The sequence below is a fragment of the Limulus polyphemus genome, unplaced genomic scaffold (genome assembly GCF_000517525.1).
Source record: "Limulus polyphemus unplaced genomic scaffold, Limulus_polyphemus-2.1.2 Scaffold1041, whole genome shotgun sequence".
NCBI classification, from domain to species: Eukaryota; Metazoa; Arthropoda; class Merostomata; order Xiphosura; family Limulidae; genus Limulus; species Limulus polyphemus.
The window spans coordinates 178,415-204,485 of record NW_013666651.1 but is presented as its reverse complement, the minus strand read 5'-3'; the positions used below and the strand labels follow the sequence as shown (position 1 = coordinate 204,485).

General features: G+C 32.9%; 1 protein-coding gene across 1 annotated transcript; it reads right to left on the bottom strand.

Annotated features, from left to right (window-relative positions):
- Positions 1-2,494: 2,494 nt before the first annotated feature.
- Positions 2,495-24,843, bottom strand: LOC106461837 (protein DGCR6-like). The gene is made up of 5 exons (XM_013921696.2): positions 24,612-24,843; positions 22,528-22,688; positions 13,658-13,767; positions 8,822-8,893; positions 2,495-6,775 (listed from the first exon to the last, which is right to left on the bottom strand). Exons 1-5 carry the CDS (start codon positions 24,752-24,754, stop codon positions 6,635-6,637), a joined length of 627 nt encoding a protein of 208 aa, XP_013777150.1. The 5' UTR covers positions 24,755-24,843; the 3' UTR covers positions 2,495-6,634.
- Positions 24,844-26,071: the final 1,228 nt, after the last annotated feature.

Sequence of the window (26,071 nt, the reverse complement as noted above, 5' to 3'; positions counted from 1 at the left end):
GAGATCTACTGAAGTCAGCTTTGTACCAGGAGACGAGGTGTGGTTGTATAATCCCAGGAAGACCAAAGGAAAGTCTCTGTTGTCCTCTCCATGGGAAGGCCCATATGACATAGTGGATCGTCTGTCAGACGTGACTTTTCGAATAAAATGTGGTCGGCGAGGTAAACCAAAGGTGGTGCATGCCAACAGGCTTTGGCATTATCACAGTCCAGGTAATTTAAGTTGGAACGAAGTGAACAACAGAACAAATGACGCTGCTGAAGACGTGTCACCTGAAAAAGCCACTGTCAAAGAGGAAACTCTACCCAGTTTTGAGAAGGAAGACAGTAAAGCCGTTAATGAAGTTACTACCACTGATGTGAATGTTACCGATAATGGGATATTTCCTGATGGAACAGATGAACCACACGTGAAGCAGAAGCCAATGAGACAGAGACCAGTACGAAAGAAGATACGTCCTGTAAAATTAAGAGACTTTGTTGTATTTTAATTTTGTTTTTGTAAATTCTGTATATTTAATTAAGTTATTGTTAATTATCTATTAGTTTAATGTAAGTGGCTATTGTTCGGGACGAACAATACTAAGAAATGGGCAGTGTTACGACAGCGGAAGTCACACGATCTGGGAGCATACACGCTGGAGTTACTAGAAGGATCATGAATTTTTCTGGCAACTCTAGTTTGTTCGAGGTGCCCTTTTTTTTTAGTATATAAGCCTGGCGAGAAAAATCAGCGCGATTGAAGAGATAGATAATTGAGTCAAGCGAACAGTAGGATGCAAGTTAAGTGTGTGAATCACTGTGATTTATAGCATGTGTTATAAAGGTTGTTAAGTTTAAAGTGACTGTGGAAATTCTTTGTACTAAAAAGTTGTATCAATAAAGAATAAACTAGTTTTAATTAAGAAAGAACTTGTATCGCTTAAGTTCCTCGGAAAGAATTTATATCAGAAATTAACGAACGAGCAGATACTTAACATCATTATTGATTACACAGGCTTGCAAATTTAAACTTCATAAAAGTTTTTTTTGTTTTAATAATGGATTTTCCATAATTCAGCTACGCAGATTTTGAAAAATAAGATTCATATTTTTCTATCACGTACGGATTTTTTTTTTACAAATCGTGAAGAAAAAAACTCTTACTTTGATCAAATTTACCATAAATATAACAGAATATGTTTGGGTCATTTACACCTCTTGTTATCATAGCAACAAATAAATAATATTGAAAAGAAAAAAATGACAAAGTGCATGTACAAACAAACACTATCCAGAAATGACACGTCACGCAGCCTGTTAACCATTTATATACTAGCAGTGTGTTTCTCGTGGGTTCTAGAATGATCAGTAGGACTCTCACGTCGCGATTGGTGTAAAGAAATCTACAGCCAGAAGTTGTCAACAATTTAAGCATAACAAAATGTGACCCGATTTCAATGAAAATGATTCACTTCTGTAAAAGTACATGTGATGTTTTGGGAAAAATCTGTACGTGACAGAAAAAAATGGATATCATTTTCGGATTCAGTGTAAATAATGACAACTGCTATTAAAGTGATTGAAGCTTTGTTATTTTAATATAGGATCCTTTTCTCATAATTAAGTGATGTATTTGTGACCAATCACTTACTATTCTTGTATTGAAGTAAGAGATAATGGAAGAGTATTATACCGGAAGTGTAATTTATATTTAAATCAGTAGAAGTTACAGTGATTAAGACTAGTATCATTTAAGTACAATGTAGAATAACTAGGTTGCCCATTGACCTTTGAATTCACTGATGTTTCAAATGTAAATATAATATGATCAATCAGTTACAGCTTATGTAGCAAGGACTGTTACATGGTTGTAGCTAGAGGTGCACTAAGAATAAAAATGGGTATCAGTTTTTGATTTTTCACTCGTAACTTAAGTAACTCGCATGTTAATCACTTAATAACAACATGATTTTCAAAATCAAGTTTCTAACCAATAAGCAAAAGAAAAATAGAGACAGCAGATTTAATTCTAACAGTCTTTGTGTGAATTTTGATAACAAAACCACATACGTAGTAATGGGAGATGATGGGGGAAAAATGAGGATGCCTAAGTTCCAGGAAAGCCATTATTTTGTTATGTTAAATTATTTGGTGTAACGATAAGTTAGGTAAACTTATTTTTAACCTATAGCATTTATTAACACAACTGTTTAGTTCATCGCAACATTCCATCTGGAATTGTACAAGTATAGAATAATTTCCAGTCTCTACACTGAATCATTTGATTGGTTAGCTTCAGTTGGTTCAATGTAAAATAGCCTTCAGTTACTGTAATGAATCCTTGTAATTTGTATCAATTTGCACACAAGAGTAACATAAACTACCATGCTGATTCCAACCAGTTAGATTATTTCAAACGTATAAGGATTAAAATTTTTAATTATTACATTGAATTCACATAAAGAACCTTAAATCATTGTCTTTGGTCCAACAATTCAATCTCTTCACACTGATAACTGTACATAGAATACTTATTATGTTCTAATTACCCGAGAATAAGTTTACTGAATAAACCCCTTTGATCATTCAAACTACTACAACTGATAAGCTTACTTTATATGATTCACACAAACTTTTAATGAATGAGTTTAATACTATCCATAACATAAATGGCATAACTTCATACCTATAGTTACAGTGGTCAATTGGGTTAATTAGTTATAATAGCTTAATGCTAATTCAAAGAACCTCTAGTCTTTATGCCAAATCTACTTAATTCATATAAAAATGAGCAATGATAAAAATAATCAATGAATTTAGCATTCAACCCAGTTAATTTTTCTTAATCAAGTTTTCATACAATGATATTAGATTATTTCAACTGGATCATTACATGAACTTTAAGAAATGTGTGCAAATTAAATGTTCCATGTAGCAAAGGTTCAACTGAATTAACAATTACTCAGTATGTTTAATTTGACTGATTATTATTATTTAACTAGACATTTGTATGAGCAACTGTAATGAATTAAAAATTATAAATAGCTAAAATGGGACCATGCCTTGTTAACAGTGGCAAAACATAGCTTTACTGCGTGATGTTTTTTATATCGCATTTTAGATGTTTATAATTTTCAATTTTTAAAATATAGGGGATACCTCTATCACTTATATTAAACTATAATGAATAATGGTCTGACAAACCTCTAACCTTTTAAGAAATGTTTTGGATTTCTGGACTTAGGTGCAAGATAATGTTTATCAAATTTAAGACTAAGTACTAGGATTTAGATACATGAAAATCCAAATATTTGGAGTTATTTTCTACTGAAAAATAAGCAACCTTGAAAAGTCTCCTCATTTAAGTTTATCTAAAAGGCTAGATCTATTCTTGTGGATATTTTTAATCTCTTATAACTACTGTCTTATATAATCAAGGGACAAAAGTTATTCTTTCCCAGTTTCCCGAGGAATTCAATGAGTTACCCTCATTCCCCATAAATTTGTGGGAAATCAGACCAAAATGTCATTAGTCTTCACTTATATGGAGATTATCCAAACCACAGAGACCCTGTTTTTCAATTCTCTTACATGTTGTTTGAAAATTCCTTCTTTTGTTCTTAAAAAAAGATAAATATATACAGTTTGGCAGAGCATGGAAATGTGCTATATTGATGGCCACCTTTAATTATCAGAGTCATAATTTAAAATGTGTGGTAATCTTGGGATCATTTTTTAACTTTATTTCATTTCAAGGCAAATATAAATTAATAATTTCATTATGTTACCTGATTTATATGTTACTATTGGGTCAAAATAAACAGACTAATTCCTTCAAAGTATCTGTAATATAAACTATCACTTTAAATCTCTCTAAGGAATCGTACAATTACAAAAATAAAATCATTCCACTACAGATCACAATTTTTAATATTCACTACACAAAAAGCACAAATATAGCACAAAAAGCGACAGATAGGCAGCAAGCAGAGTTGTGAGGGCTGGTGAATTTGAGCTGATTCTAATTCTGTTATTATCAACACGAGTCTTCTGAATTTTGGATTTACAAAAGGAAATCAGGGGACACCCCTAGTCCCCTTAGATCAAAAAGTGCTAAGCCCAAGAGAAAATACACTGACAGGCCTACTGATGCTGATTCAGATAGTGGGAGTGAAGAAGACCAGGAAGGTAGCAATATCCCACAGACACACCTTTTGCGTAAATGTCTTAGACATTCATCAGATAACTCTTATATAACTATAAAAGTGAAATTTGTGAAGAAAAGATTCACCAGTATGTAAGCCTATTGGGAGAGACAGTTCAAATGTCAGTGTATAGTATGAATTTAAAGAAGCTTCCTCTTCTGTTTTTGGTAAAAAAAAAATTAATTTATAGGCCTAAAAGTAATTTTCTATCACATTCATAATATAAACCAATTGGTTTCAAAACTAGATGAAGCCAACAACAAACTGATGTTTAAAGATTTCTGACTGCATTCGAAATTGCAAAATGCAATTTGTCATATAAAGCTTTCAGTGGTGACCTTCAGTTTCTAGTTTCAGTTTCTCAATGTGCCAATATTACATCAAGGTATTCATCTGATAAAGCTTGTGCAGGGTTTGTGAAATGAATTGCTTAAGATCTGAATGTGGTTTGGTAAATGATATTCAAAGCAGCATATTTGTTTATGTACTATGTGATGGTACTACAGAGGATGAAGAAATTATGCATGTGAGATACCTGAAAAATTAAGAACCTCACACTGTATTTCTATGTGTGTGCAATGTGGAAAAACCTGATGCAGATAAAAATTTTGATCATTTGTGCACCAGTTTTAAAAAATATTTACAAGTGGATGATCTGTCAGACTTAGTCTCATCTGTGGCTGATGGAGTTGCTGTGAATTTTGGTGTTCAAAATGGAGCGTATCAGAAAATCATGAAGTTTTTACCAGAGACTGTTGGTATCCATTGCACGTTACACAGATTCCAACTGTCACTGAAAGATGCATCAAAACAGACAAGACTATTTCCACATATGTCTGAGTTATTGCAAGCTATATACAAATTTCATCAGTAAAGAAAGCTTCACTGAAAAATACCTGCGAGACAGTAAACAGTAAATTTTTATCTCCAGGAAATGTTTACGGAACAAGGTGGATTAGTCACCGAGTACGAGCGTTAAGTACAGTGATTAAAATGAGGCAACCATTGGTGATACATACAGCCCAAATCACTGATGAAACTGGAAGTACCTCTGATGCTGAAAGAGGCCTCTCTGTAATGAAACAGATCAAAACAGGCTAGAGATCCTCTTTGAGATCAGATTCACTCAGTCATCTCAAGACAGTAATGTTTATTGACTATCAAATTGGCACATATATTCCTGAAACTGTGTATGCCAGGTGGAGTCTAGGAAAAGGGTCTGAGAACAGTAACCAGACATATCAGACATGTCCACCAGTGACATAACTTCTAGTGAAATGGGTTCTGATGAGACTGCTTGAATTTTGGTTGTGAGCTGTTGAACTGTTTTTTGTTAGAAAACTTTAAACCTAGGTTAGTTAGTGAGGCCTTCTCTTCAAGTTTTTTGCTAGCTCTAGTAACAACATTAGCACTTTTTTTTATTTGAATTAGACCTAGGCCTTGAAGTTTCTAGTTAGATCTAGTCAAAACTATTTACAAAGAAATAAATGCTCTAACTTAAAGTGATGTGATGAATATTTGTTTTTAATCTACAGTTTGATGTCTTTTGATTTTTGATAAAGTTATATGGATTATATGGTTTTCTGTTTTAGCTAAAATATTGATAAACATTAAGAAGTAGTGACCTTCCACTTAAACAAATGCAGAGTCATAAAAAATGTACTGTTGTTTCATTAAAATTTTAATGTGTGAATAAATTTATTATTTATTTGGAGTATTGTATTTATCAACCCAATTCCATAACTATATGGAATCTTAATATACAGTCCTATGTTAAACAGAAACTCTATATGTAATAGATCTACCATTTTATACAAGAAAATCTATTTAGTGTAAGGGAATTCAATCTTCTTAGTTGATTTCCTGCAATTATGCTTTTCATGAGAAATCATTGAAATATGAGGACAAGTGAACCAAAAAGTTACTTTCACAAGAGGAAGATTAACCTTTTTGGAACATTTCACCCTCTGGCAATACTCTGAGCATGCTTTACATAATCAAAAAAAATTATGCTAATAGAGGACTATCAACAAACATTTCACTAAATTTTCATTATTCAGTCAAAGAACATTTTTTCAGACCTTTGACCTACTACTCATTAATCACTATTTTCACAACTTTTAGAAAGTGTCAACAACCTTCCATATCTTAGTCATAAGGTCTAATTAACTTAATAATTGTCTAAACATAAGTTACTGTGTTAAAACTACTGATCATTTTTCAACCATTATGTTGAAACTAATATAGAAATTATTTCGTTTGTATAGCCATATACAAAATTATTAATCCAACTAAAAAATGTAAAGTTTTTGATTAATTCAGTGTCTACTTAAATCTAGTTATTTCATTGGATGAGCTTACATATAAAATTAGGTATTTCTAGCTAAATGACTACATGGATATTAATTAATCAGGTATATTAACATAATTGATTTCAGTCTGAGAATTTCAATCATTTGGAAGTTCTACGCTTCTTAACTTTAGAATAAATTCTAACAAGTACATCTGTAGTCTGATTTCATTTGAGTTGTTAGTCACAAAAAATCCTGGAACTCCTGCCTTTTCTAGGGTAACCTGCTGATCACTCACCTAGGAATAGAATTAGTAATAATGGCATTAGAAATTACAAAACTAATCATGCCACTTCATATGTCTTATTTCACAAAAAATAATTCTTTAACATTCAATCATAATAAGGACATTTATTCATGCCTCTCTAACATGGCGATAATACTATACAAATAATTATAGTATTTTGGCACTTGTGTATAAAGTTAAAATCATAAATAATATTCAACGTTAAACCGGTACACAATTAAAAACATTTTATTTAGGCCTATCTATGGCCTTCAAAAAGTTGACTTTTTGTTTTAAATTAAAACTTGTGTAAAAGTTTAAAAGGCACACTTTTCTAAATAGTGAGAGTTTGGAGGGACCCATTAATGAATTAAAAGTCTATAAGTCACTTTAAAAAAATCCCATAAAACCCTAGCACTTTCAAGAGGTGAGACTATTTTCACCAGAGAATTATAAGTTAAGGCAAGGAAACTGAAAAAAATGTATTACTGCTATATGTTTAAGATACGTAGTGTTTTATCTATTCTATTAATACTACTCAATATACAAGGTATTCTAACTTTATTTAATAAATAGTAATTACATTTTTTTCTGGCATAAATGCATCTATAAATATGTTGACCAGACTGTTTAGTCCACATCAGGCTATGGATTAGTGAAAAGTACACATATAATCTACTCAAAATATTTACCTTCTAAACTACTTTAATATAGAAGCAAGACTAACTTTAATTATAGCCAATACCCTAAAAGTGTATCAAGAATAAAATCCATTGAGAAAATGGTATTTATAAACTAAATAAGTACAAAAGAAAAAGCATTTTTAACTCTGTTGTAAAGAAAAAGTTAAATCAAGTTCACAGTAACAGAATAAGTCACAGTGACCAAAATCTAGCAGTGATTTTGTACCAGGATGCATTAATGGAAAGTATTTCTCAAAATGCTTTTAATTCCAGAGTCAATTACAGTACCAATACTGTAAGAAACTCTTCTATGCCTAATGCAGAGGAGTTATAAACTACTGTTACTGGAGAAGAATAAACATGGTCCCCTAATCTGGCCTATGGTGTTACTTATGAAGCTGCTACAGTATCTTATTTGAAGATAAGTGACTGTAAGATATAACAATGTAGTATATATACAAAAAAAAATCAGAATGACAAGCTTAATAAAATATAAAATGTTAATTAATACACTACTTCGTTCTAACTTTGTGATAACAAAATACAAAATTAAAAAAAAACACAATTAAGTTTTACGTGACTTTACAATTGATTATTCACATCTAAGCTAACAAAAATATTGTTTCTGATTAAATCTAACTATACTAGATATACTTCTGCAGGGTGCCCCAAAGTGTTCTGTTTCAAGAGAAAATAAAACCATAATTAAGAGTAACAAATATTTATATTTCATGCTCTTGAAATTCATATGTCATGCTGTGTTGTAGCCTATAGAGTGCATAATTCTTCCCATGATTCATGGACAGTACAAATTGCAAAGTTAAATGTCCCTAAAGTGACGTCATTTTAGTGTCTATTGACTGACTGACAGACAACACACTACTATGTAGTGGTGCAAGTGGTTAAAACAGATGACTCCTCCAGGCAGCTTTCAACCTTCTTTCGGAAAATAAGGATTTGAGTGTATAATTTCATTGTGAATTAATATAACATTAAAATGAGTTGTACTCAAATTATTGGTTTCTTTCTGTACTATTCCCTACCATTGGTATACACATTTTCCATTATGGTGGATAAATATAAATTTTTACCTGTCTCAAAACTCGATGAAAAGAACTGACCAAAACATTTAGTGAAATCGCTCACTCATAGTAGTAATTAGTAGGATTAATTACAATATTATTGTTTAATTTATTAGGGATCCCATAATCAACAAGGTCATAGAGTCACAACAGTTTGGTATATAAATAGTTTAGAAAAATGTTTAAAAAGCCAACAGAATCCATGTCATCCCCATACATAATTCTAGGGTTAAGAGAAAAGATACTTTATCTCATGTTTAAAAAAAAAAATATGTTATCTGTCTCATACATACCGCTTGATCAAGATCAATAATTATCTTCATATCTACTCGACCTTCTTCTTCTGTTTGGCGTTTCTCTATTTCCTGTAAATGACAACAATCTTCAGATCCATATCATCAAGATAAATAATACCACCTATATAAGCTTGATCTTTGATAACTTTGTACAGAGTACTCCAATTTTTGAAGAATAATAATACTAATACTTTTTAATTAAAATCAATTCAGAGATTAATTTGGGGTTTAAATATGGAGAAAACAAATTCTTACTTTTGAGGAGTAAGAATATTTCCATTAGTAATATTCTCAAGAACTCCATAATATTTCCAAAGTTCAGAGAGCATTTAGAAGTTTGTTTTCTTAAGTTATTTTGATTCTTTTTTGTGTGTTATTAACCTTTCATAATATAGTACAATTATTGCAAAAAAAATTATGATTGAACAAGACAAGGGAAATTTTTTAGCACAGAATAATTTGCTTTAAAGCTTAATGAGAGGGAATATTTTTCAAAGGCAAAATTTTTCTGTCAATAAGCTATTAAAAAAATCATACATCATTGTATAAGATAGTGGCCTGAAATTAATAAATGTTAGTTAAAATGGGAGGGAGGGGGAAGCTTAGAAATGATTATACCCTGTCCTCAGTCAGGATAGCTGATATCTATTATGATGACTAATGAAATATATCAGCTGCCTTACATTCAAAACATTTCTGCTAAAACAAGACTTACTACATAAAAGTTGACCATGATGGGCAAATTGAAAGGAGAACTGCAGAAATATTACTCATTAGTAGATGAACATGACAGAGCCAAAACAGTGAGAAATAGAGAATGGCTAAAATCAATAAAACTACACTTCTATTAAAGTTACAAGGTCAACTTATTGGTATTTTGTTCACAAACCATTTCATTTTTCCTCCTGAGGGGCTATGAATGACATATTATACTCAGAAAAACATTCAGGAAATTCAGAAACAATAATATTTTTATTTAGAGCATATTCAAATGAACCCAAAATTTGTTTAAATTTTTATATATAACATTAAATAAATAAAACTTTTTTATTGAATAAGTTTTAACCATAAAGTTTTTATTTGAATTAACACTGCTAAAATGTTAAACCATTTTTGATTTAGGTAAATACGATATGCTGTGTCAAATTTGTTTAAAAGATAGGACGATGTGTGTTTACATTCTGTTGTTGCTGCAGACTCTTTTAGAAAAGCTTTGGAAATTTCTTGAGGGAATGAATGAATGATCCTAATTCCAACAAGATTTATATTCAAAGACATATGGTACAGAGGTAGCAGTAGCCTTTAAATACTACCTCTCAGAAATCATACAGTTCTAGAGAAACTTCTGATAAATATTACAACCGAGATACCTATTCTAAAAAAAGGATCAAATATTATAGGCCTTTAGTTTGACTTTTATTGTAAACAGTGTTGGAATCTTCTTTAAAAGATCTTTTGGAAAAGTACCTCAAGAGTTGGTCTTTAATAACCAAAACTTTGAATGGTTTGAGCAAAAACAAATTTTTCTTTACTGTCAAATTACTCTCTCTTTATCAGTGATCTTACTTTTCTGGTTAGAAGACACCTTGGCAGGTATTGGGTATTTTTAATTTCAGTGAACCTTTGATAAGATCCAGTTGAGAAAAAATTGGCTTGGTATTAGAATGCACAGGGTAATGAAAAATGGGTATTTTTACATTACAACTAGATGTTCCTCAAAGAATATATCTAGTTTAGGAAATATTTTTAAAACTTGTTTATGTCAATGGCTAAGATACTTATTGAGTTCTAAACATAATTTCAAATTTGCTGACATAACAAGAATGATGGGAAAATCTTGAGAATTCCTTCTTTAATTCCAAAGATCCTGGACAGTCATAATGACTATGCATTAACTGTGAAAAAATAAGATTCAATACTAGAAACTTAAAGTGATACACTTAACATTGAGAAATACAATAATGACTTGCCCCTTTCTAAGAAAAATACTGGCATTGTGCAGGAGGAAAAACGTGAAGTTATATTATATAAAATGTGTATGCAGTTTTGGCTCTTTGATTACAGGAGGTAAAGTATAATAAAGTACACAGACGAGTTCAAATACAAGCTAAAAGAATTAGATGTGGCTTGATCTGATTTTTTAAAAGTGTTACGTGCTTATAAAAACTGCCTAGTTTGTTGAGAAGTTTGTTTAAAATGAGGAATAATGATGTTGGAAAAGGGAACCTGAATATTAGAAGCAATAATTATAAGTTTTACAAGTCTAAAAATCCTGACTTGATTTTTGATAGTGACTTTTATATGGTTATATGGCTTTAAACATTTGTTTATAATCTATTTATAAATGGTTTGTATATTTTAGTGCAGAGCTACACAATTGGTTATTTGCATCCTACCCAATGCAGGGAATTGAATCCCAGGTTCTAGCACTGTACATCCATAAACTTACTGCTGACCCACTGGGAGAGATTCCATGGGTGGAGGTAGTGACCTTGACAGGCCTTATCACATTGCTTTTCATATTACACTTGTATACATTGTTAACAATTATTTTATTAGTTATTTTTTAAGAACTCAGTACAATTAGTTTTTGTACAGGATTATTATTCCTCTTGAAATATGGTTTTAAACCATAAAAACAATTTAAAAGATTATATTTCCAAGTTCTGAAAATTATATGAGATTAAAATTTCAGATTCCAATCATATTTTTATACCAGTTATACAAGTTACGTTTTAGTATTATCAACATAGTGCACGTGATGGAATTCTTAATCAAACATGCCGCCTAGATTCAAAATTAAAGGCATAAAAAAACACTCATTTGATGTATTATGAGATATATACACATAGGGTACTGAGTTTAGCATGATTATTAGACCAGGGCACTTTTTGCTTAATATATACATAACCTCATAATCAGTGGTTGACTGCATAATCAAAGCCTGATTTTCTAGACTTAGTAATGTCACAATCTAGGTCAGTGTTACCAGATATATAACTTCTGGCTTAGTTATGACTTAGTTTGTTTCTTTTTGCTTAGCAAGCAATGCCTGCTTGCCAGACAGAATAATTAATGGCTTTCCAAAAGACTTCTGAAGTCTAAAATGAGCTTATTATTTCATCAAAGACAAAAGTGTTAAAACTGCTATTGATGGTGAAATTGTATTAATTGTCTTACATGCAAGTTTTATTGTTTTAAGTTGGTTTTACTTGAGATAACAGTTGTATAATTTTAAGTTTTGTCACATAATCCAGAGATTCCAACTCTAATTCACATAAAATACGAATAATAGCATCAAAAAAAAGAATATTAGCAGAAAAACAGGAATTATTTAATTTTTGCTGTTGTTTTCCTGCCGAAAGAAATGTTGATATCTGTAAAGTCTAAAAAAGCATGGTTTTTATTTCTTTCAGGTAATATAATGCATGAGAAGAAAAAGCTAAAATTTGGTTCAAACTTACACTTCTTCATAGCTCTAAGGAAACTAACTTTAAAATAAAATATTTAAGTTTCTGCAACACCCATGCTTGACAATAGGTTTCATATTGGGATGTCATCTGTAACTGTTGTGGTTGATACTTCTTTTCATATTTTCTCCTTTATTATAACTGTATGGATATTATTTAGCTATACATCTGTTGTTTTGTAGTTTTTTCTCTCTGTGTTCTCAAGTTATTTTGGTCTTTTGTTGCTTCATACTGAGATGTAATTTCTTCTTATGCTGCAATTGTTATGGGTTTTTTTTCCTTCTTATTTTCACCTTTCCTTTGTGGGTATCATTTAAGTAGTAAATCTACCCGTGATTTGTTGTTCTTGTTTGGTCTATTTCTTCTGAATTTCTCTGTTGTGAGCAGTTGTATCCCTATATAGGACCCTATCTCTCCCATGCTTTTTTTGAACAGACATTCCTGGCCAAGTGACTTTTGTTTCTACATCTTTCTGATAAAATTAACATGACAGTCCTAATTTCTGCATGGGATAACAATAAATTGGATTTCTGATTGGCCAATATTTTTTCTGAATTATAAAAGCACTTGAATCTGGTTTGAGAACAGCTGAAGAAGTCACTGATTCATTTCACCCCATAACAAAGTTATTGGATCTTGTTGTAACAAACCAAAACAAAAATATGCACATTTAAAGGATATGATCATAATGGCATAATCTGGAATTAAATTTGGAATAGTTGGCATCTCAAGATAATTAATGCATAATTTTTATTCTATCTAAATAATCAGCAATTTTATGGTTCATAATTTCAAACTATTAGCTGCATACTCTTAATTTTTTTTTTTTTTTTGCAGCCTAGAAATTGAGGATCCTATATATACCATCCAACTCTAAATTCCTCCTTTAAGAAACCACACAAAAGAGATTGAAAAAATATATAATAAATGGAAAATTCAGAATAATTTCTAGTGCACATGCATATTCAGGCATCTCTTTTCAAGCTTTGTTAAATGTTCTATGTAAATGATTAATAATACCTGGGAAGATATTTTATAATTAGCAAAAAACAAAGTTCACATTTTTTAACCATAAATATTTATATCTATGATATATTAGTTTTATAAAGAGATGCAAAATTACAGCATGAGAATAAAACTTCTGATTTTGAAGAAATTACAAACACATCTGTACTTATAAAAAAAAAAAACTTTTAAACCATCTTCAATCATTCTCTTTAAATTAATTTTTTGTCACTGTGGTGTTTTTATTGCTATCATCTGTGTATGAGTATAATTTCATTCTTAAAAAATAACATGCTAATTGAACATTTTTCTACAGTTTTATGACATTCCAAATGTAACACAGAGCTTATTAATTTACCTGTAATTCTTTTTCATGAGAACTTCTCAGGGTAGTAAGAATCTGAGGTGAATCCTGACTGTGCGTAGACAGAATTTCCTTGTGCTTCTTTTGAAGATTGTCTTTCATGCCTGATACCATTCAAAAATTGCCTTAAACATCAGATATTTTCAGTAAACAAACACTATCAACAAAGCAGTTTCAATAAATATATACACTAGAAACAGTAGGAAAAAGGAGAGAGTTATGTGACACAATATATTAACAGTAATGTAGAGATACATGGCTACAAAATGTATGCCCTGAGAATGGAAAAAAAGTAGTTGCTCTATTTTCAGAAGTTTATCTATAGACTTCAAGATAGTTTGCACATATAAAGATGCTTAACCTTTTAAACTACACTAACTGTAAAAGAATTTGAGGGGGGGGGTAAAAGATCAGGAGCAGAAGTCAAGGAAGCACAACAGGTGAAAAAGATTTCTTAAAAGATTGGTTTGGAGGAGGGAGAGAGAGAGAGTGGTGGGTTTTTACAAGGGTATAGAGTAGTAAAAATGTTTTTGGCTATATACACAGGTTCATTTGACATTTGGTTACAAGTCTCTAACAGAGTTGAGCCTTTGGCTGCTTGCATTGAGAAAGAAGAAAGTAATCAAGAGGTTTACACAGTAGGGGAGGTTTTCATTAAGTATACTGACAAAGTTATAGGAAATATGGAGCATAGAAAGTTTAGGAATAGAACTTGCTTGCCAAGTGCTAAGGTATAGAATTTTACCAAGTGTGTTGACTGTTTAATTGATGGTATCAAGAAAGCATTATAAAGCAGTACAAATACAGTAGGAATGAATGATGTTGGAAAGACATAGATATAAAAAAAAATCCTTCAGAATGTTTTGAAACAAAAATAGATATGTACATCTCTTAGAATACTCCCTCAGGCTAAATGTTGGAACTAACTACTTGGAAGTCCAAGGTTTAAATGATAAATTAACATGGATATGCTTAAAGTAACAGGTGGGGAGATTGAACCTGAGAGACAGTTTTCAGGTTAAAGGTGAAATGTAGAATTAGGTTCAATTATAAAATTAGATAGTGAAGTGTCTGGAGAAACTTTAAAGAATTTCACTAACGTTTCAGAACTAGCAAGTACCTTCACAGTGCACACCTGGTTATCAAATTTATAACGTAAGTAAAAATAATAACTGTAACTCTAGTTCAACAACATTTAACTTGGAAGCATTTCAAAATTTCATATATTTTTTTCCCATTCGTAACATTTATTTAGTGTAATTTGTAAGGAAAAATGTTCCAACTTTTCTGCACATCCAAAACAAAGGGATTATATGAATATAATTACTTAGGCTTTGTTTTATCAGTAGGCCCCTTTAATGACCTCATAAGGCTAAAGACAGTTTAAATTAGCTTTACATAATGATGTAGGAGTTTAGGAAAATGAACAAAGTGACGGGTGAGCTATGGCAAAGGGAAGATTGCAAAAGTAACATTTAGAGCATAATATGTTAAATAATAGTTTTAAAGGCTAAGACTTTCAGATTTATGGATAAGCAGAGTAGATTCAAGAACACTGTAAACTTCATTAATATAAGGCTTCTTTTAGAAATATTAGGAACATAGTGGATGAGTTTAAGGCTGAAGTCTAAGTAAAAACTACGATAAAATGGGAATTACTAAAACTTGGTTATATTTGGAGAAACCTAATAGTGATAATAGAAATTCTTTAGGAATTTTTAGTTATTAATTATTTAATAGTGATAGACTATAAAAAAGGAGGAGTGGAATGTAAGGGATGAGCTGTAGCGTATTGAAACTAAAGACATAAAAAAATGGATAATCAAGAAGATGAATCTACCTAGTTACAATAATGGGTCTCAAGATTAGAAGTTTTGAATTGGAAATTGTTATAGGCCACTCAATAAGATACATGATGTCAATGAGAAACTGTATAATCAGTGCTTTGCTAATAAAAATGTTGGTGCAGTAATCATAGGAGACTGTGATTTTACGCTCAATGATAAGTGGTAAGTGTGGGGGTTCTTGAAGCGTTTTAGGTTGGTTTTCTATATCAAGTGGTCAGACAACCAACCATAGAAGATGCCATTTTAGATTTATTATTAACCACTAATGAGGATGTGGGAAAAGAGTTGAAGTGGACTACATCTAAAGAAGGGATCAGCACTGTAATGTATAATCAGGTTTAATATTTTGCTAAATGTTGAGACCAAGAAAAATGAAATTTTACTTCATTTTAAAAAGGCCAATTTTCAGCCCATAAGACAAGGCTTACCATTAATGAATTAGGATAATTAGCAATATTCTGAATAAAAGCATTCTATGGGTAACATTGTAATAGACCTGAATATGCAGATGTTAATTATTTGATGATAAGTCAATGGCAGACAGGATCAGAAAACGTTTTCCTAAGGGTTTTAAAAGAGGCCAATTATTACATATACGAGCCTCTCTCTTTCACTTTCTCCAGGTGAAACACACAATTTGAAAGTTTGTGTTGGATATTGTGCAATGCTACTATAGGGGTATCTGCAATAACCATTCCTAATTTAGCAGCAATAGACTACAGGGAAAGGTAGCTAGTCAACACTACACACTGCCAACTCTTGGGCTACTCTTTTACCAATGAATAGTGGGATGGACCATCATGTTATAATGCTTCGATGGCTGAAAGAGCGAGCATATTTGGTGGGATAGGGATTCAAACCCATGACCTGTAGATTACAAGTCAAGCTCCCTAACTACCAGGCCATGCCAGGCCTAATGTGCAAGTATCTGAGGAGTGCAGAGTTATTAAAATTACTTCTGTTTTAAAAGGGTGTGATAAGAGTTGCCCTAAACATTACAGGCCAGTTAATGTTATTTCTGTAGCAGAAAGAATTTAGTCTGGCAAAAGAATATCTATAAATCATTTAGTAAAATATGATAACAGGAAAGAGGTCCAACAGGGATTCATTAAAAGGAAATATTGCCTTACTAACTGTTAATTTTTTTATGTGTGGACTTGTATACTTAGATTTTCTAAGGGATTTTGATAAGATGCCACAGAAGATTAGCTAAGTAAATCACCTTGGTGAGGTTGGGAAAATCACTAGGTAGTTGGATTGAAGGGCAGCTGGGTTAGAGAAAGTTATCATTTTCCTAAACTGAAAATGTATTTCCAATAATACTTATTTCTGCTGACACTATAGCTATTTCTAGATCTCCAGGTTTCCACTCTTTGCCCATCTAAGCATTGAAAATGCTTGCTCCAGTCTTTTATACTCCACTCGATTGCCCTTGGCAAATTCTAATTTGCAAATTTCTCCACTAATTTCAATGCCCCCTCTATCTAGGTACTGTATATAAGCACCACATTCAGATAATGTAATCACTTTTTCAAGACATAAACTGGCTTTTAGTGGGAAGGTAGGGCAGGAGAGTGTCAGTGGAGGTAAGTATTATTGGAAATACATTTTCAGTTTATGAAAATGATAACTTCCAAAACATACTTACCTCCGTTGACACTATAGCTAGAATCCCACATTGAGAAGGTGGAGGGGCTGGTGCAGGCATGAACCATACAGAAAGCATCAGTATAGAACAGGAGTGTACCAAGATAAAGGTGGTACCAGAGTGGGGGAACTGCACTACATCCAGAACAGGTATGCTCTTCACTTGGAACTCAGTTCCTATATCAACGGTGAAATAGAATGTGAATAATCATCAGTATAGGCCAGCCCCAGCCGAGGTCCCACAACCCAGGGTTGGAATTAAGGGGTCATGGTACCTATATCCCACATTGATGGCTAGGGCTATTGGACCGCAATGTTATATATAAATATACATACTTTTGATTGGATCCCAACCTGTAGCCTTAGAGTGATGAGTTTTGCACCACTGGAATCATAACAAAAAAGTAAGCAACACTGAAATGGATAAACTTTCTCCTCCACCTGAAGAATTCCAAAAGACAACGCCCCAGGTTCATAATGATGGGATCGTGTGTGCCATACTCAATCAAAGGAGCAGAACTCATCCCGTCTAGAATTATGAATATTCATCCTCACTCCCCAACCAAGTGGGAAAGGAATACTCCACTTGCCACTGGAATTATGGAGAGGATATGGAACCTGTGCTCAACCAAGAACCTAGGATAGGACCAAATCGCATTCGGAATTATGAGGAGATAGTAGACCTCCTTCCATGAACAATATACGAAACCGACATTGATCAAAGAGAAGGGCCATGCACCCCCCAACTAGATAGTTTATGTCATAACTGAAGTGGAATTATTAGTAGACTCCTGTGGTGGTTGGTGCCACTCCTACTAACATCTGGGAAACACATCCAGGGACCCAAGTAGGAGGGGCCCCCAACTCCACCCTCTTCTCCAAGAGTTGAAGTACATACTCAAACACTCTGGAGGAAAAGCCTCTGTTTGCTACTACAGTGACTGGAAACTGGAGGTGGTAAAACCTCCCAAGCTCCACTAATAAAGTCTGGGAGGTAATACACATTGGGGAGTCCTGAGGAACAGTGCTCTGGAAATTGTGCAGTAGGTGAACCAAGTTCCCTACATTTTTAAAAGCAAACCAACCCGAATTTATTCGACCTAAAGATTGGCAGGGACGGGCAGGATCCCCTTTAGCTTTACTTTACTCATGATAGTCCATGAGTGGTGGTCCATAATAATAAGGTAATAACATTTGGTAGGTGCCTTGATGGTGTTATGGAACACCCCATTTTGACAGAGCCTGTTTCAACCTGTAGTAATTGCAGTGAAAGTGGTTGCTAGTGCAGTATTGCAAAGAGAAAGCATACCTGCCTGGGCAACACTCGCTACAGAGCGGGATCCAGTGAAAAATAAAGAGACCCTGGAAATAAGAGTACATGATTGAGGAAAATACTCATCTCTGGTTAAAATCTAACAGATGTGGTCAAAATAGCTACGGGGATTAGTCGAAAACCTTCAGAAGAGGAAACTGCCAGATCATGTAAGTAATGAGATAGGAAAGTATTAGGAGTAGTCCACATATCAGCCTGCACAATGTCTTCCAGAGGGAATATTCAATCAGGCGGCTAATGACATAGAGATGTGACAAATCTGGTGTGATATGACATGCAAAAGATTACTCTCCTGTTATGATAATCCATTATTGGCTATGTGAATCAATTTATGAAGCCACCTCATTAAGGTAATGGGATATAAATCACGGGAAATAGAAGGATTCCAATGAATGAACAATCAAGTTCTACTACCTCAAAATGAATTAGTATGAGCCACATTACACTTGAGGGCCCAAACAGGACATAACAAAGGAATAGAGCAATCATAAAGGTTAGAAATGGCTGGCAAATGGATTGGTGAGAAGGATCTTTCCCCCTCCCTGGCTGCCAGTCTTGAGAAGAAAAGACCTGTCAGGATAAAGCAGGACAGATGTGGAATGATAAAGAGTCTGATACATATGGATTGCAAACAACTCGGACCAACGATATCCACAAGCCAACAACAACAAAAAAAAATACAATTTAAGAGAAAGGTGAAACAAAGAACAAGAAGCTAAGAGCTCAAAGGGAGGATGAGACAATGCATGTAAAACAACTGTAAAATCCCAATTCAGTAATTGAAAAGGTCGTTTGGGTCAAAAAATATGATAGGATTTAAGTAAACCTGATAGTACTGAGGATTCAAAAACCTTCTGATATATGGAATTTTGAAAAATAGTGGATACGGATGCCTTATATAAAGCCACCATAGCAGAAGTAAGACCCCTCTCGGATACCCATGTCACAAAATGGGATATGGTAGATACTTTAGGGTGAAGAGGGTTTAAATTCTTTATAATACACCACTAACAATAAGTGCATTTCCATTGATAAATGGCCGTGGTTGGTCTATGGAAAGATTTAATTAAATACAGAGAAACCTTAGAAGTTAAACCCTTATGTCAGGCAAAGGACCACATAAATTCCAAGCATGAAGATTGAGTTTCTGAACATCTGGGTGGAGAATGTCTGATCGAGGTTGTCTCAACAGAGACTGCCAATGTGATAGATGTAGAGTTGGACATTCCTGCACATACTAAAGAAGCAGAAACCAATATGCTGGCCAATATGGTGCAACCAAGAGAACTCAACAGGGAGTGTAATGAACCATAGTCAGGACCCGGGGCAATAGCCGAATCAGAGAAAAGGCATACTAATGTAAATCTGTCCAGTCCTGACTGAATGCTTCTACTGCCAACACTTGAGGATGAGGTATAGGAGACCAAAATAACTGCAGTTGAGAATTCCAATGAGTCGACCCTCTCTACTGCCCTTTTGACTAACAACTCTCTTATGGCCTTATTGCCATAGATCTGTTGGAGGTGAAAAAGCAACAGGTTGTGCAGATAATGGTGGAGGTGATATAAACTGAATGACCAACCTTGAAGCCAAAACATTGAGTACCCATGGATTCCTGGTGAAAGAACTCCAGATGTCCAGAAAGTGATGTAATTGTGCTCCCATTGCTCCCCCACCCACGGAATAGTCACTGATGTTGTTGTTGACGTCCTACCCGAGCTGAAAATTCTCAAGAATACGGACAGGCACTATTATGGGAACCAATAGACCTGGGAACTGAAGGAGGAGGTCAGGAAACACCACGAGCCGACACTCCCAAATTAGTGCCAAAAAGGCAAAAAGCCAACGACGATAAAGAAAAATGTAAATAAGCTGAGTCAATTTGTGATTCTAACATCCTTGGATCTCCGGCAAATTATATGGGACAGAGAAAAGGAGTTTCCCATAACTCCCTGAGGGCAGAAGATGGTAAATGAACATTTTCTAACAAAGCGTCTCTACCCAATAAATCCCAACAACAAACCAGCCAGAAAACCAGAAGAAGAACTGAAGAAGACAATCTGACTGAGGTAGACATCAGCAAAATCCTCAACTTATCATCAAATTGCTGAGGGGAATGTTGATAGGCTTTAAACAAAAGTTGGATTGAAAATAAATACATCAGGACAGTCGTGAGAGCAAGGCGAATCTGAAAAAACTATGATCTGTTTAAAGCGATCACAGGTTCCAAACTAGACCCCTACAGGTCCAAAAGGGGGTCCATCCATTGAGAAGTTAAATATACCTCCTCCTGGCAGTGTTAAGCCAAAGCATGCTGTTCAGATAAACGTGAGGGACAAGGCATAGCTATCTCGTCACGTAACTGAGCAGCAAATCTCCCAGCATGAACAGCAATATCAGGAGGAAAAACTAAGTAGTCATTTGCCGTCTTTTCTGCCATCAAGGAAGGAGTAGAGTTAAATGCAATAGGAGAGACCCCCAAAACCTCACAAACCTGAGTAACCAACTGAAGAAAAGGGGCTGGAGGTAGTTGATCAAGAAGATCCTCTATTGAGGCCACTTGAGAGACACCCTCAGTCTGCACATACGTCTCCATCTCAAGGACAGCTTCGACGGAGAGTGATCCCTTCCTTGGCTGTTGACAAACACCAGGTAGCAGAGGTGGAAGGCAAGAGGTCTGCAGTAGAAATATTAACTCATACCCATCAGTACACTTTTTTTTTGTTAAAGTCATTTATAAATATAAACAAAGATATAATTGTAGTAATGCCAACCACATTCAAAGTCATACCATAAATTGTGAATAATTACCACACTCCTGTTTATAGAAACCCATGCCAATTGGTTTGTCAAGAAAAAGTAAATACATTATTTGAATGAGGTGTTTATATACAGTACCTAGATAAATGGTGCATTGAAGTTGATAGAGAATTTTGCAAATTAGAATTTTCCAGGGGCATTTGAGTGTGGTATAGAAGACTGGAGCAAGTGTTTTCAATGCTTAGGTGGTCAAACAGTGGAACTGGAGATTGAGAAAGAGCTATAGTGTCAGCGGAGGTAAGTATGTCTTGGAACTAACAAGTTCTTATTAATGGAGTCCAGTAAAAGTGGACCTTTGTTACTAATGGTGTGCTTCAGGGGTCAGTGCTTGCAACTTAGTTTTTTCTTATTTACATTAATGGTCTTGATAAGGGTATAATAATAAAGTTTGCTGATGATATTAAACCTTTGGGCAATTTAAGTATTTAAGATGTTGAGGTACTATAGGGTGGAAAGCTGGACAAATATTTGTCAGATTAACTATTAATTACAGTAGGGCAACATAATGCAATTGGTTTATCATAATTTGGATCAAAAATTTAATTTACACTGCTCAAAGAAACTATAGGATCATCAGTTTCATTTATTCTAGCTAATTTATGACAAGGCACAACTGCCGTTATTAAATAATGTTAAAGTTAAGTTAATTTTTTAGCAGCATGATTAGTTTATAGAATAAGTTTCCATCAGCAGTTGTGTGGCACCTTAAAAACGTTTTTTGGAGAGAAATCTGTAATTTCCTGAAAAATAAAGTACTGTTATAATATTTACATTTTTTGGGTGTGTGGGTGTGCAAAACCAAATGGTCTCTTGCTGTCCACAGAGTATGTTGTGTTTAACATGTCTATGTAAATTATAAGTTATAATTTACTGTTGCATAGTTTAATGTTAATTAAATTGCATACTATTTCTTTTATGTCCTTTTAAATTCTGAAATTATACAGTAACTCTCTACACCTGTGAACTCATATTTTTATGTATCCTTTACTTCTAAATACATTTTAAATACAGTTTTTTCTTCCACACAATTAATTGTTGTCAACCTACCTCTATAAGAATTTATTAATTGTTGTCAACCTACCTCTATGAGAATTTATTAATTGTTGTCAACCTACCTCTATGAGAATTTACTAATTGTTGTCAACCTACCTCTAGGAGAATTTATTAATTGTTGTCAACCTACCTCTACGAGAATTTATTAATTGTTGTCAACCTACCTCTATGAGAATTTATTATCTTCATTCGTTTCTCATATAAATGCTTCTCTTTCATTAGCTGTATTTCTTTTAGACCTCGTACTATTTCAAAGACAGTCCCATCCAGAAGAGAGTTTGCTAGACTAGATAGGAGTTCATAAGGTAGTCTTTGTTGATATTTCCTGAAAGAAAAATTGTGTATCATCAACAATTTGGGCTCTTCAGGTGCAAAAAATAAAAACAAATTTAGGTGTGAATAACAAAACTATATACCTAACTGATTATCTCACATCTTTAGTCAGAAGTGACTTAAGAAATTAAAAACAATCTAAAAAGTGGACATCTAATCAACAGTTCTCAGGACAGCTTTTCCAGTTTATTTACTTATTTTTATAAAACAATAACTTTTTTGAATGAGGCTATTGTGTTCATTGCTGTGTCATCTGACTTTTAAAAAGCATTTGATTGAGTTGCATGACAAAGACTAATTTGTTGATTTGATGTTATGGAATTGTTGAAGAAGTTAAGAAATGGTTAAAAACATTTTTAGTAGTAAATATAAAAGTAAAAAGCATGTCACAAATAGATGTTTTTTTTTCAACTGTGACTACTGGAGCCCATTACAGGATCTGTTTTGGAACCTTTGTAATCCTCTATTCATGTCATTGATTTAGATAGATTTCTAGACAGTAATATTTCTAAATTAGCTGATGTCATTAAAAGTGCTGGAAGAGCAAGATTATATTGAAAATGTTTCTCTTAATTAAAAGAACTTTGATGTGGAAAATAAGTGTCAATATTGAAAAACTTAAGTGATGCACTTGGGACATGGACACTTGGAATGGACTTACTTCTTATATGAGAGGAACACTGATATTATGAATAAAAAGGAAAGAAGAATGCGGAAGTGATTGTTGCTAAATCTATAAGCACTTGTGAAAAAGGGTAGAAAAAGTTTCTTATGATACATGTAAATGTTAAAATGCAACTTAATATTCTGTTATTCTGTGTGATTTAGGTTATCAAACATACATCCAGTAGATCTGGGAAATTAATTTATCTAACTGATTACCTATGAGTATTGATTACATCAGTTATGTCAAGTGAAATATTCTTTTAATGGAAATTACAGTTAAATCTATTATTGTCACAAAAAAATAATACATGAATCTAAATCAGTTTCCAATTATTACTATTTTTGATTATTTCAACTTTTCAAGTCTTATATGAGAATAATCAATCAGTTGAATGTAATTGTTTAATGAGACTAACAATTAATCAATTAGCAAATTTCACTAATCACCAAGCTCTAATGTCCAGATGTTTTAGGTGGGAAATAACATCTTGGACATGAAATAATAACATAATTACAGGTAAGTATTGTCACTTTATTTTTGACAAGCTGTTGACAAATAAAAAATCAATATTATCATAGCAAACATTTAGTAATGTAAACAATTATTACAATGACAGAAGCAATCTTAATGGACAAGCTAAGATGTTTAGCAGCAAACAATTTTCTTTCTTCACATGAACATTGCTTATTAGATTGTAATCTCGACATCTTTTGTGCATAACATGGCATAAGCCTTCACCCCAGTGAAGTTACATTTTCAATGCTGAATTAATAGAATGACTTGCTAAGATTAATAGTACTAAAAATCTGTAAAACGTATATATATCATATATACACATACCACTCACGATTTCATTGGTTTCATGACATATTTTTGTCTTTGTATATTGTACTTTTGCGCGTATTTAGAAGTTCGATGAGCTTTAGTTATATATATATATTTATATATAAAGTAAAAATAATAAACATATATACATTGGTTAACTCTTCAATTTCAAAGCTATTATCTCTCCAATTCCAAATTCAATACAGCCTTTGTGCTCCTTTCTGGCGATTTCACGACTTCTTTGCGAAATCAAATGTGTTTATTGGCTCGGAATTCCTTTGTGGTCTTTCATAATTGATTAAACTACCTTTACAGTTTTAATCACTTTTATACGAGCCTCATTTTCCCGTACGTACAACAAACAGTACATGCACGTGCTTTATTTATTTTGTTCAACTTTTTAGGCCTAAAAAAATAACTTACGGTGGTAATTCTCTGGCCATATTTTGAAGTTCATTTAAATAAAAATAATGTTTTTGCTGTAACTGTTCTTTTCGAGCAAGTTCTTCTTTAACAGCTGACATAAGACTTTCATCGATATTTGGTACATACTGACAATGTGCCATATTTACATATCTAATATATTATGATTAAAAGACAAGTGTCAGTATAACTTGAATAAAACCTGTTTCATTAATTATTTCCACGCAAAACGACGGTAGCGCCCTTCTGTGACGTTTCAATTAATTAGAACATACTGTCCTATAATTTAAGATATAACTAAACAAAATCGATTGACTAAATGGTAATTTTAAATTCATAGTAATAAATATGATCTCAATAGGATAACATACCAAAACTATATTTAGATTCATTATGTTATTTTTGCATGAAATGCATAAGTGTTTAGAACATGAAAAGAACAACAATACAGAAAATTTGTAATTGTTAACTAATAAAACAAGCTTGAAACAGTTAACGACTTTTTCCACATTTGAGCATTTAATGTGAAGTAAAGAAGCACTATTGTAAGACTAAACTTAATTGATTGGTGTAAGTAAAAAGACTGAAAGATTAAACATATATAAAGCACCCGGGCAAGACAATGCACGAGGTTTAAAGGATGTCAAAGATAATGTATGCTAGTCTTTCTTTCTCTTTAATTTTTGGTAAGTTATTAGACAGAGGATAGGTATCTGAAGATTGAAGAGATGTTTACTGCAACTTTTAAAGTGGGTGATAAGAATTGTCCTGGAAATTGTAGATCAGTAGTCTTACTTTTGAAGTAGGAAATATTCTAGAAACTCTGATAATAAAAGACTTACAAAATCATTTAATGGAATATGGTATTTTAAATGAAAAGAAACATGGATTTCCCAAAGGGAAATATTACCTTATTAGTCTGTTTTATTTGTTTTTTCGAGAATTTTACTTATTTTCTAGAGAGTAGGAAAGGTGTAGAATTGGCGTACTTAGATTTTCCAAAGATTTTGATAAAGTGTTACGCAAGAAATTAACTAAGAAAATTATATACCTCTACCAATGATCGATGGGTTTATGTCTGGAGAGTTGAAAGTAAACGATATGCTTAGCATAAACCGTTGAAAATGACCGGTTTTAGGAGAGGCATTAATATTGTTGCGTCAGTGAGGTCACGTGACTAGTATCACGCCACTTCTTTTTCGAACCTTCGTGAATTGTCGGGAGATTACTAGATTGGGGGTAGCCTGGTATATATAAGATGGTCACAACGTGACGGGACAATGTGTAGGTAATGAGTAATTGAACTGCAGTCAGAGAGTGTGTAATTGAGTATTGTCGAACACGAGCACGTGAGACGTTTTAGCGTTTGTTATAGAGCGACTGTTGAAATTAAGTGTATCGGTAAAGTTGTATTCGGAAAGAATAAATCAGTTTTATTTAAGAAAGGACTTGTGTCGTTA

What these genes read in the sequence shown, in the direction of transcription:
- LOC106461837 (XM_013921696.2), bottom strand. Translation starts at nt 24,754, where the DNA reads ATGGCACATTGTCAGTATGTACCAAATATCGATGAAAGTCTTATGTCA. An exon ending in ATGGCCAGAGAATTACCACC is followed by an intron (nt 22,689 to 24,611) that starts GTAAGTTATTTT and finishes TTTTTCTTTCAG; the next exon opens with GAAATATCAACAAAGACTAC. An exon ending in CTCATGAAAAAGAATTACAG is followed by an intron (nt 8,894 to 13,657) that starts GTAAATTAATAA and finishes TGTCATTTACAG; the next exon opens with GAAATAGAGAAACGCCAAAC.